Source organism: Platichthys flesus, chromosome 18, assembly GCF_949316205.1.
Source record: "Platichthys flesus chromosome 18, fPlaFle2.1, whole genome shotgun sequence".
NCBI lineage: Eukaryota > Metazoa > Chordata > Actinopteri > Pleuronectiformes > Pleuronectidae > Platichthys > Platichthys flesus.
Window position 1 is genome coordinate 8,549,257 of NC_084962.1, and position 13,824 is coordinate 8,563,080.

At 42.0% G+C, this 13,824-nt stretch overlaps 1 protein-coding gene across 3 annotated transcripts in view; it reads left to right on the forward strand.

Moving 5' to 3' along the window:
• LOC133973333 (1-phosphatidylinositol 4,5-bisphosphate phosphodiesterase beta-4-like) overlaps nt 1–13,824 on the forward strand; it is a 64,464-nt gene that overhangs the window by 17,892 nt on the left and 32,748 nt on the right. For all 3 annotated transcript variants that reach the window (XM_062411107.1, XM_062411109.1, XM_062411108.1), the window contains exon 4: nt 13,647–13,744. In XM_062411107.1, the coding sequence (XP_062267091.1) occupies nt 13,661–13,744 (84 nt within the window). In that variant the 5' untranslated portion in view covers nt 13,647–13,660. The remainder of the gene's footprint in view (nt 1–13,646; nt 13,745–13,824) is intronic.

Sequence of the window (13,824 nt, forward strand, 5' to 3'; positions counted from 1 at the left end):
AGCTGGACAGCAGAATGGAGAGAGGGTCAATCTTTGGCTTTCATTTCAGATTCAAGAGCCCGCTCCGCGAATTGGGTTTCCTCTTTTGAGTCCCTCTAATTTAGGACATTTGAATCCTCTCTGACATTGTTGTAAGTTCCATATGCTGTTTTGCAGTAGCCAGAATTCAGCAGCTTCCCGAGCACTTTACAGAGGTCATCCAGACTATGTTATTATCTTTGACCATGTTTGGTCAAACCTGCCCCAGAAGATCCCTCCGCGGGGCATGTGTAGCTGGGCAAACCAAACCTTTGACCCCCTAATCTGGTCTAAATGAGACTGTCATACACACAGCGCAGAGCAGCACAGACTCTGTGATGTAACAAAGTCATTTAGGGATAATTTGGTGTTATCCTTCTCAAGGCATCCCTCTGCAAACACCATGCAGTTGCCCAAATGAACTTGCTTGTATAAGTCGCCCTACAGGCCTACACCTACCGTCATCAATCAATTTACGTCAAGATTAGACTAAGCCTAGATGACTAGATTCTGTCTTTGTCCTTACATGGCTCTTGGAATATGATAAAATGGAAAGGCAAAAGTGCTTTTGTAGTAGGAATTGTTAACAGCATGACTGTAACAGCCCACAACAACAGAGAATCATGCAGTGTTTGGAAAAAATGTCAACTGCTGCCTGTGAAATAGTCGGACCACGAAGATGAACCTACTGCTTGTGTTAAAAAAAAAACAAAAAACATTTCAATTAGAGCTATGACCGAAATAGAAAAAGCTAGATGAGTCCACTTCATAGGGGATGGAGATTGATCTTTGTCCTCATCAGTCTGTCAGAACATACATTTGTGCTGCAGTCTACACAGGCTCAACACAGGCCCACTCTTCCTTCACGTCCAAATCACTTAACCTGCACTATTTTTCTAATATGAGAGTCTAGCCACACATTTTAAAATGAATTGCACATGCGTCAAAGTCTTTCTAATACCAGTTTTGCAATGTGAGGTTTCTAGTATCAAACAGACACATATACAGTACATGAACGCTTTATATTTTCAGATAATAGTTATAATAATTAACTTGATTTATAAAGCACTTTTCTAAAAACAGGTTTATAAAGTGCCTCACAGACATAAAAACAGAAAATACATGCAAGTGAATGCAAGAGGAAATTTATCAAATGGGGCATGGAAGCTTACAATCGTCCAGTTTCAAATCATTTTTAAAGAGGAAACTGAGGTAGCTTGTCTGATCAACAGCGGGTGGTTGTCCCACAGCTATCAAACTCTAACAGCAATGGCTCTTGTCTTGCCCTTGGCACTGAGAACCGCTCATGGTTAGCAGGACAAAGATTGCGAGGCTATAAGGGATGAAAAGGTCTGTCTCCAAATCAACTCCTAAACCATGGTAAAAGCCCAATGATGTGAGAATGGGTGTGATGCTTTTTTCCGCTAAAATAAGGATTCCCAAAACAATTTGAAAGTGTTGATCTGCTTTGCTGATGTTGATTTTGTTCTCTGCCTTGAGTCTTGGTCCTGGGCTGTTTTGTTGACATTTCAACGGGGGGTTTATCGAAGAGCTGCACCACAGTCTGAGGGTTAGTGTGCTAAGTGTGCTGAGCCGGGCCCCTCTATTACATTGAGGGAACTCCCTGACTAAGTGCCTCTTTAAACAGACACGTAAACACACGCACGCCTGTGGACACTTGTTGACATAATGCATTTCCTGTAGTCTCTAGTATTGTCCCCTAACCTAACCCAACACTTATTTTAATCAGAACCTTAAAACCAAGTCTTTACCCACAATCAGACATTTGAAGCTGCCTGGACCAAAATGTCCTCATTCCATAAAGTCTATTACTCAAATTGGTTCTCAGGAATTTAGTAGTGAAAGTACACACATGGACACACCAAGAGTCATAGGTGTGGTGCTCTAAATACCTCTGATCAAGATTGCTGATAACCCGGGGACAGCCCTTACCCCTCCCTCCCATGATCTGGTTCCATTGGAGAGGCCTCGGTATTTCCTCGGTGAGTCATTGAGGGAAGTCGTTGGCCCTTGGGTCAACAGACTTTCTCTGATACACACTCCTTTATAAGTTGGATGCTCCGTCCACTCGGCCATGTGCTAAGGTCTTTGTGTAACTCAGTTTAGCAGAGGTTGGATGTGGAGGACTATATATAGCTCTAATATAACTCTTTGAGTATGCAAATGTGTGTGACCCAGTATGGTTGTGGGTTTTATGAACTAATTTACATCTTCGTCTGCTGTCGGCAGCTGACCCGACAAACATCTCTTGTTTAATGGAGTGGGAGATCCTGCCGCTGTAGTTGCATGTGCGAAAGTCTTATTCGTACTGACACTCGTGCATCTTGTGAATGATATCTGCGTGTGTGTGTGTGGTAAGTTTGAATCCAGATGGCGGACCAGAGTTGGGCACTGCACTCAATGTGTTTGACTGAAAGACGGCCCGTTTCCATCCCAGGCTAAAGTCAATTATTTAACCCGGGACCAAGGAGCATGAGTGAGCAGGGGGATCCTCAACTATAAAAGGCAAGGAGGAGGTCAGCAGAGGGTCATTTGGCTTGGAAAAAGACATTCCTCCATCCAGCAGCATATTACAGCTGCATCGCAGAGAAACATCAGTGATTACACCAGTTTTGTACGTACAGCCCTAGAATTGCATATATTCAGGGTTTTTTCTTTCTTTACTAGGAGTTATGTCTGTTCCCAACAATTCTGTATACAGAGAGGAATTTATATTTATCAATATTATATAAGTGAGATAAGAACTACCTTTTGATAAAAGTTTATGTAGCATGTACTTAGATTTTTTAGCTTGTCCCATTTCCTGTTTGCTAACATGGAGTGGGCGGAATTATGACCTATAATGCAGCCAGCCACCAAGGGGAAATAAAGATGATTTTTTTTTGGCTTCACTTCTGAGGAGCTTTCATGTAAATACCAGTCTATTAGCTCATGGTTTCACGGTTTAGCTTGTCCTTTCACACCTCTACTCTCTCTCTTCCTTTGGCCTGCAGTCTTACGCCTCAATCTGTTCAGAGCGCTGCATGCCAGATTGTGTGTCGTAACATGTAGCCCACACGTTCGTATGCTGTGTTAAGCTTCAGTTGGCTACAGACAGGTGTGATAGTCAGTGAAATCACAGATGTCACACAGGTCACACACACGCATACACAGGACCTCCATCCTCGCTGAGCACATGTTTACTCAGCGATCAGTCTGCATCCTCTGCACTTCCCCCCCGTGAAGTGACTCAATGAAAAGTAAAAACAGGTGCAGGCCATAGCAACATTGATTTCACCGCCATATGTGCTGTTTGCTCAGAGAACAAAGGTTTTCGTGCTGTAAATAAAAAATCACTACTCTCCGAGCTTAGGGCTCTCATTGCATTAACTCAAATCCAGTGTCAACAGTAGAATATCTATGATATTGCTTTGTGTCTCCTGGCTTGAGTGATTTGTGCAGCAATCAATGGGTAAAAATAAACCCTTCTGCTATTGCTGGATTCTCTTTCATAGGGCTGAGATTAATATAATTCATGCTAATGCAATCGAAGAACCCTGCCACAGCCAGAATGTTGTATTCTGTATGTGATCTTGATTGAACAGCGGCAACCGGTTTAAGACAGCTTCCAGGATATAGTGTATATATGCGTTCCTGTTGTTTTTTCTGTGTGCATCCTGATTGGAGGTTGTCTTGCCTGAGGTAGTAACATCCACTGTTTTACTAAACAAGTGGATCCTTTAGAAGAGGATTGTGTTTTTTTTTATTCCACTTAGTATGGACACTGGAGACATAGCACAATATCATTAATGCAACTTTATATAGTCTTAATATGTTTACAATAAAGAAGCACTGAAATAAATACCTACATTATAAAACTTTCATTCAAATTTCAAAAGTTAATTTGTTCCCATTATATGTGCAGATGAGCAATTTCTCGACAGTAACACTTTCGGATACAACAACACAAAATATGTCCTATCACTGATAGACATATTTTAGCTTGAATCTAAAAGGGCTGTTGTCGAGGTGTTTTTTTGCCCAAGCTCTTTTGTTCTGCCTGAAATTGCAGTGCAGTAAAACATGACAGCTAGCAAGTGTTACATAAATATGAATGAACCTTGAAGTCACTGGCTGTCTCCAGAAGTAGGTTCCTTATGGGCTCTGGATTTCTCCTCAATTCCTCCCCATCGCTTGTCCTACCCCCGGCTGATCCTTCTCAGTGCAGCATTCCCGCTGGTGTGTGTTGTTTATGTCTGCAGTAGTGCACAAACATTACACACACCTGTAGTGGAGGTGAACAATCTGCCTAGGGCTTGTTTATGGCCTACGAGGCAATTCACAAATAAAAAAAGCAACTCCGAAAAGATGACCCTTTGAAAGAAAGTAAAGAATTAGTAGACTTGCGTTTCTTCCGGTTGGTACCTTCCCTTCCTGTTTGCATCTCTGTCTGGGTCCTGGTCAGGGTGAACAAAACACACGTAGTAATGTGTCATTGCTTCTATGCATCGTGGCAGCTCTAAAGAAAGGAACATTTGCAGTTCCGGAATGGATAAACAGTAAGAAAAAAAAATTGTTAAAGTCAAGACAAGCTAGTGTGCCAATATTTAGCATCCTTAAAACTCATATCATGCGGCTAAACAAGATGAGTTGCAAGAAAAAATGCTCTTGGATGCCGTTGGAGAGAGCTGACAACTATATATTTGATGGAGCTTTGTTGCCTTGTTGCTGCTGTGGAGCTGCTGCATCTGGACAAAGGAAAGCTTTTCTATAGTGTTTGAACTGTTACAGAGCAGTCTACAGATATGAAAGAGGATATTGAAAGTACACTGCAAGAGATGTCTAGTCTTTCTCTCTTTCCGTGATGAAACAACAGATACAATACAGACAGTTTGTGCAGAAGATTACAAGCTAGTTTCACATCTTAGCAAGCCATGTTTGCTTTGGCACTTATACTGAAAAGCAATCAAACTGCCTTTTCCTCCTGTGTGAGAAAACAAACCTGCAATGATATTTGAATGTGCTACAGAGTTTGCAAACTCCTAAAGGCGTTCGATGAGAGAAGATGAAGAGTAAACATACTGAACGTATTTGTTAAGCCTCTTAAGGTGGAACCACCTGATTTGAATGACAAACAGCAACGTAACATTATCGAGCTGCAAAGCAATGAGGAGCTCAGAGCTCAGTGCAGCAACCTTCTTCTGCTCGAGGTCCATAAACTGCTCGTACGATACGTCCTGAGGATTTTCTCCTTTTGAGGAGACGTGGACTGAAGTTTGCATCTGTTTGGTACATTCTACATCTGTAACTCTTGCAAAGACTCTGCTCTGTCTAACTGACCTGGAAAAGCTGGAAAGCCGTAAGTAGCACCATCGTCACTTCCATCTGACATCAGATAATTCGCCAAGGAAAACCAGTTCCAAACATCACAGTAAAAAAAAAGTAATTTCTGTGTTCAGTTATTAGGTATTGAGCTTAAAGGATGTTAGACAAATGGAGAGGCCCCCTTTTGAGTCAAGTACCCAGTTTTCTTAGCAGAGACTAATGTAGTTACAGCATCAGTATATTTTGGTAATTTTCAGATCTTTAGTTTGGCTTTGTCTTTTGTATATGTGTGTTATGCATGATAAAAGGTGTAGTGAGACAAGGAAGTGCAAGGTGTCCATATCTCAGTGGAAAGTGACTTTAGTGGTTTGCTCTGTAGTTGACCTTATGAAGTAATGTGCACAAACCAGGCAGCTGTAAAATAGCCACTCAGCGTTTGGTTGCTTCACTGGTTGGGTAGAGAGATTTAGGTATGATTTATTTCTTAGGACATATAGTTGATTGAAAACTTTAAAGACAAGATTCACTTTGCTCTTATCCTCACCCCAATGCTTTCTCCAAACTTGGCTCTGTCTTTCTGACTTTATGTGAGCCTTTGCCAGCACTTGTTTACAACATATTGTACCTACATAGCGTGGGTCAGACTCTCATGAAAGCAGCACTAGAATAAATGGTCCTAGTGGGATTTGACCTCTAACCCTTGCAGTGATAATGTTGTGCATTCTGAATTAAAGTAAACAACTTGTTTGTGAGGACTGAAGCTGGCTAAGGGAAGAGATGCCTGGGAAATGATCTCAGTTATTTGTTGGGAACTGAATGTGATGCATTCAAATTGGAAAGAATACACATTTAACCAGAAGGGCGCTCAGAGAGCAGATACCTACTGCCAAGGTTAACGCTCCATCTCACCAGGGTAAAGAAGGTGAAAAAGAAAGATCTGCTCTAAAATGTATTTTGTCCTTCATGCCTCAACCCTCCATAAAACTTCATGGAAATCCGACAAATAAAACAACCGGCAATGAAAACATAACCTCCTGGCCAGAGGTAATAAAAAAACTACAATGTATGATAATCCATCGTTTAAAAACTCTGTATTATTTTTGGGAAATGTGGGTTTGCAAAGATAAATAAGCACTCAAAATTGTGAGTGTCAATTATAAAGAAATGCAATCACAGCATCAGAATCTGGTGATAAAAAAACTGAATTGAAATGCATAACGTGTAGCTCTGAATTTATATTTTTAAACCTAATGACTAATTGAGAAATATCAATTAAAGTCATCCCTTTAGAGAAGATGACAGATTTCTGTTGTTGAGTTTACTACCTTTCAATGTTCACGTATTTCCCAGTCTTTTCACAAGTCGGTTCTTAAACATGACGGAAATAGTTCTCAGCCCCGGTGGAAGTGAGAGTCTGTGTAGGTGAGTCAGTCGATGTGTGTGTCCTAAGATGGCTTCAGCCTCAAGGGCTGCTCTGACCCTAATAGTGACAGAAGAAGATTGATGGTATTGTTGAAGTAAAGGCACATTAAAAAGCAGTGTGAGAATCTGTACAGGAAGCATTCTTGTTTGTCCTTCTCTGCCCTCCAGTAGACAAACACATGCATGGGTGTTGTGTGAAAAAGTATAATCCACTCTGAGCAGGAAGATTAGATTAATGTTTTACTTCACTTTCACACTCTCTTAGCCGCAGGACAAGGTACATATCTTAGACAAACAGAAAAGAGGACACGATGACACTTTGCCATGTTTATAGTTCAGATTAGAGGCCAGCCACTGGTGACAAGTCATTGTATATACTTCTGCATAAAACAGTCCAGGTGAAAAGTAGGCATCATGCTACAGTCGTGCCAGATAAGAGGGTTATAGCTTGTTTGACTTGGGAGTGGAAGGGTAGTCGAAGAATATTATCACTCGTGTTTGCAGACTATAAACTTGGTGTTACATACAGCTAATTCACCTCACGCTCTCAAAATTCATATAGAAGCCAGAGCAACTCCAAACAAAATCAGACAGGATGTGAGTGTTTGTGTGCATATAGTGTTGCCTCCCTCCTTATTCACCTGTTTGTCATCACTAACAGTGTATGTATGTATGTGTGTATGTGCGCACGGGCATGCATGAGTGTGTTAACAATGTTCTGATGTGCTAGTGCTACTGTGATCTTTGCAGTTTATAGTGTACCTGGATCTGTTTGTGTGGTACCTGTGTCTAGTATCTTTGCAAGGCAGGTTGGTTTTGAGGCAGTGAATGGTCGGTCACTGTCAAGTTGTGGGAGGATTGGTGATGTGAAGCAGCAGTAAATTGTGTTCTTTTTAAAGTGTCTTCATGAGTGATGTTTAGTGTAAACTGTACTCTCTGTACCGTAACTGACAAAAGTGAAATTGTCCTGTGTGCTCACCCCGTGCTGACAAGAGCAGGTGGAACTATCCAGCTGGTGAGGCTGAGGTAAAGTGCCACTGATCAGTAGTAGTAGAGAGAGGGCTGCAGCTTGCTGTGAGGCAGTGGAGGGGGGGTTTTCTTCAGCTTCATCATGTTTCTGTTTCATTTGTCAGGGTTTGCTCCTTCCCTCTGTTTCATCAATGCTTTTATTATAAACACTTCATTTTTTACTGCTTTATTTGACATCCTCTTAAAGTTAAAGTGGAAACTCCAGCTTTAATGAGTTGTCATGTAAACAGGCTGTATCCGTTTGTTTTAGTCGACTGGTTCTTCTCTCAGATGTGTTTGCTGTGTACACACAGCTCTTGTTTGACTCGTAGGTTGAAACTATGTTCACCTCCTTTTAAATAACAAAGATCCGCCCACATTCAGAATGTAAGACGGTACAGTGAGCCAGAGAAAGTGAAAGTATACACACACTGGGCCTTTTACATATTGTCCCATCCAAACGTCCTCTTTCTGAAGTACTCTCTGATTACCATTAGACATGATATGGTTCACCTGGCTTCACCTGCTCAGTAATGTCATGGAAACGGCATGCGGCAACAGCATTCGGAAACACACTGACCCTCAGCTGCCTCAGGAAATGAAGAACTGGGAAACTCCACTAGAGGAGGACTTTCCTGGCTTTTAATGCAGCAGATCAGTGAGGAGGAAACAATATGTCAATGTCGCTTGTAAATTGAGTCTTTTCTCAGTATGGTCAGGTGAGTGATTACAGTTAAACTACCGTTTTTCTCTTTTTAATATTTGGACACCTCAGACGGTGTTTGGAATTCATCTGAATAAAATGGCCTTTAAAAGATTTTACACTAACTATACTAAAGGGCTTGTGTTCCCAGCAGGGTCCTGAGGGGAGAGGAGCCGATGAGTTAATGTTTCGATGTACTAAGCAGCAGGGATGCTAACCTACACTCTGGAATTATAGGTTGCTTAAGATGCCCCTTTACGAAACACTTTCATATTCAAGCTTTGGAAATAGGCAAGATGAGAATCAATTCTGTTTCATCTCTGATTGTAGCATAGACGCCCAGGAGCTGCGTAGTGAGGCAATGCATACCCATGAATGTGTTGTTTTTGGCCGTCTCCTGCACAAAGCAAAGCAGACACCATGTGGTTCAGAGGAGACCTAGGACACAACTGGAGGATTTTTTTTGTCAGGCCATACATGGTCAGAGTGATAGTGCTTAGTAAACCATTGTGAAGCTGCAAGATGAGGACCCATAGTAGATAAATAACATTTATCTTTTGCACTAACTCCGACCAGCTGTTTGACACAGAGTCTGACACTGAGTGAAGAACAATGTTTTCTGAGGCAACAAAAGGAGAAGACAGCTGGAAAGTTGTGGTCAATGTGGAATTTAAATACTTTTAATATTTGTATTGTCTGCCATTGATGGAGTGGAATATTTTCAGCTCAGCTCCGTGTTTTGTTGATAGTTTTGTTCCAGGTTTTTATGAAGCATGGTTCAGAGGAAGCCTTATTCTTGGCCTAATTCACAAGTGTTGTGAGTGTTGCATATGTGGTGGTCTGGCTATATACTGGTCACAGGCATATGTGTAATTTGTTTATGATATTAAGTTGAATAAGTAATCACAATAATGAAACTGTAAAAGCTTATAGTTTAAATATTTTTCTCTCTCACTACAGCCACTTGTCGACTCTTGCAATATGCATTAATACAATCAGCATTCATTCCCAGTCTAACACTGCAGGAGACACGTGTTTTATTGCGTAACCCACGTTTGTTTCTTTTGGCTCTGTCTGAAGACACTGATGCTGCACCTTTCCAATGTAAATAGTCATGAACACTGGTGTACATAAGTATATTTTTTTCAAACTTGGGAACAACGTGCAAAAGCAATTTATCAAATGTCAAAAGCAAGATGAGAGAGCTTCCCAGTTTGTGGGGGGGAAAAACTGGCAAACTCTTACGGGCAATCTGACCGGTTTAACCTGCAATTAAAAAACCTCATACCCACTAATTATTGTTTAATAGAGGTATAGCACGCAGACTCGTCCCCAGCCCGGTTCACATTCACGCTGTTCCAAACGTGTACAGAGTCTCACCTGCAGGCCACTGAGCTGCTCCACTGCTCCACAGTGCCATAGTGGTGCAGCTGTTCGGTCCCTACTAGCTTCTTTAACCTTTAGGTCTTAATTCTGTTGGCACCCAGCCTATCTGGTTTATTTGAATTTGAGTGAGGTAAAGCAGCGATGTCATGCTTTGAATAAGCCTTAGCGATCCTCATCTCTGCAGCGGCATTATCCAAAAACAAGGGTTGGATAGGGTCAGATTTTGCATGAATACATGGGGATGGTAATGCTGAAATCATCAGGCGACGATGCGTGCAGTAAGTTCAAACTATGCATGAAAAGAGGTCCTTTTTTAAAAGCCTGTTATTCCACTGTTTCCTGTGGTTTCACTTGCTTGGTCTGAGTTGCAAAATGGGTTGTTTTTCGATTTGGAATCTAGTTTCTTTATTCCTTGTTGGGGATTATTTGCTGAAGGATAGCCTCGCTCAGTGTGCCAGCCAAATAAAATGCACTGCCATGTGTGTGTGTTGTTCACTTGTGTCCACAATGAATGTGTCCTCAGTCAACCCATCCACCACTGGCTGGCCTAATTTTAGTTTATGAGGTGTGGGACCGCTGGGTGCTACCCTAGCTGCCATTTTAGACGATCAGGCTGGGAACGGAGAGCCTCCCGGGGCTCCTATCTATCGTAATTATCTCATTGCCAGGGGTTGGACAGGGGGCTCGGACCTCGCTCTCCTCCTGCAGCTTCCCTCAGCTCCTCACGTGCAACGTTCACATGTCCAGGAGCTCAGAGGCCCAGCCAGTATGGCCTGACGAAACCTCGGTGTGCCACGCCGCTATTGGACAGATTACTTCCCGCTGAGGAAGATGTTATCTAATGCATACTGTTGAGAGTGGCAAAATCTAGGCTAACATCAGACAGGACAGCACAGCCCAATTAGTCCAAATTAGATGTGTCCTATCTGAATACTTTTAAATCTGATTTAGGAATGTATAAGATTTCTATGAGATTTGATTTATTATTATTATTGAGCAATCTGGACACAGTGCCGCCTATTTACACTAGTCGTCTCTCTGTGGGTTGTGTTGATGGCACGTTGCCTGTCCCTGGCTCTTAATCTCCACAGGATGTGTGCGTCTGTGTTTTCATTCCCCCTGACGGGACGTGTGTGTCTGTTTTGGTCCCCTGCTAGCTCACCACAGATGGCGAAGGGCTGGGTTTGATGAAGTTCTTTTCATTTCTATTACTGGATGTACTGACCCGGCCTGGCTGCTACACCTCCTGTTGCACTGTGACGCAGATCACACTTCTTGTGTTGGCACCCGGAATACGCAACACTCTGCACTCAGATTGAAAAAGAGTGTTCTCAGTTTCGACTAAAGGGTCAGCCCACTATTATCAGGCTTAATTTGATCTATCATGAAGCAGCGTGTTGGGTGAGATTAGCTCTTATTAGCTGCTGTTTAACGAATCAGTCTGATTGGTGATGACGACGCGCAGACAACTCGAAACCCTTGTTTCACTCTGCATTTGTCATGCCAGGGGGTGAAGTGCAGCCCTCCTAGCCAGCAGTTCTCTGTAGCCTCTGTTGATATTGTGTCTGATCTGTGTATCTCCCCCCCCCCCACGCCCCCTCGCACACGCCTCCCGCTGTCCTCACCACCCTGTCCTCCAGCCTCTCTAGCAGCCTCTGTCACACACAGCTGTTTTACTCATCCGTCTCCCGCTGCCCACCACTGTTCTGTTTCATCTCCATGCTCCTCCTGTCACTCTCTCCTCGTCTCTCCACCACTGGCTGGAATACGGAGAGATGTCCTCTCCATGCCGCTTTTACATATCTCTCTTTATCATCAACGTTCGCCTAACACTCTCTTTCTGTTCCTTACTTATTTATTTTTCTGTTTTCCTTTTTGTCATTTCACCCACCAATCTTAAAGTTTATCTCTGTTTATCCCTGGCAGGAAAATGGCTGGTTTAATTCGCTACACTATCTACAAGGGGGGGGGAATTGAATTCAGAGACAGACACTACGGCATTAAAGCTTTTACTGAAAAAATGAATACCACCTGAATAATCCTTTTGAATATCTTTCCATAAAAAGCTGCGGCAGTGCTTTATAATTAAATTTTCTCTATATGCAGTATGTGATTGTTATCGCAGGGATTAGCAGCACTGTAAGATGAAGGACCACCTAATCACAACTGAATCTCACCTCTGAGTATTCCCATTAGGACATAATACCAGCTGAGCAATTAGACTATACATAGCATGTCACGTTTTCCAGTGCGCTATTGCATGACACATTTGCGGCTGACGTAAGGGGAGCCTATATTTGGACGGTGTCATCAACAATATTACAGTTTCCTGTCAGGACCCCCTCCCACCTCCGTGCACTGGATGTCTTAGGGGATGATACACGTGCAGGTGTGTCACATGAATCAGGCCTGACTGGCTTTTTTTTGTGTGATTTAGGAGGAAAGCGCTTCACTTTCGTTTCAGGCCAAGTGTGAGACAAAAGTAGACTTGATGTATAATTGCCCTTTCTCACCATCAGATGCTCAATCTGCATTGTTCTTTTCCTTAGCCTGCCCGGTCTGGTGTTCATGTAATAGTTCCTTTGCAGTTAGATATAGTGAGTCTCATGGTGGAAAATCTTGCATATCTGCAGATCTTTTACATTACATGTAGCCATCTTTATTCTTAGTTATATTTATTGGTTTAATATCAGTTAACGAGACGACTTACCTCTTTAACAAGCCTTAAGAACATAGAATAAAATAAAACAAAATAAAACACCAGAACAGAAAATGTACCCATCCGCTTCCAAAGAGATTGACATCGCATCCATGAGTGCATAGATTTGCAGTCGGTACTGGGTGAGAGACATATTGGAGAGAGAAAATGTCAATCATAATTGTTTCCATTTTTACTATGTGGAAGATGAATTCCAAACTGACAACTTTATGGATTTGTATTATTCTGGTCTGTAGGAAAAATATATATTTAAACATTTGACTGTCACTTAATCGCGCAGTGTCTACTTTGTGATGTCTACAACACTTCACTGTGAGGCTGGAGAAAATGTCTAGAGAGGTTGTGGAGGAAGGTTGAGCTGAGATGAGAATTGTGCACCCACTTTATTTTTCATCAATCTCATGCATCTGACATTAAACCTCTCAATGAAAATTACCAGGCAAGTTCATTGGACAGGTTTTTACTGAGTGTGTGCAATATGGTGCAGATCCAAATTTAACTGTGGTTTCAAAAGGTGACTGTTTATGGGCTCTCTGAGTGTCATTCCCGTTTTCATTGTCAACCTTGATTTACCGGCGTAAAGTACCACAGTGTGAGTACTTACCACAGAGAGGTTAAATGAGAAACTAAATCAAATAGCTAATGGGAAAAGGAAAAGCAGCAGTGACATGCAAATGGAAAAGAACCATCCTGTTTGAATGCTTTTAAAGTGCATTTTCAAATGGATTTTTAAATAAATCTTTTATGAATTTGATTGATGTTTGATGTGTTTTTTGTTAACGCCTCTTGAAAAATGCTAAACCATTTCATTTCCCGTTGAATAACCCTGTTCAAATGAATACCCTGAAACTTAAAGCTCCTGCACATCACACCTCATTGACTGGGAAATGTTTTACAGTAGCTATGCCAAAGGAATCCAGCATTTTGTGACTATGGGACAGACGTGGAAAGAAACTCGGTCCTGGAAACATCTGTGTGTTCGCTGTCTTGGTTGTTGAAGATATTCTGTTACTAACCCTGTCTGTTTCTCTTTCTGCATCTCCTCCCCTCCTCTCTGGGTCTCAGGTTTGTGAGCAGCCATGACGAAGTCCTACGTGTTCAACTGGCAGAAGCACCTGCCCGAGTTCATGCAGGAAGGCACCTCCTTCGACAGGTTTGATGAGGTATAAAGCCTTCTTACCTTTTAATGGCAGCTTATCACATATACTGATGCAGTGAAGATGTATGTTTCATATCCCTGATG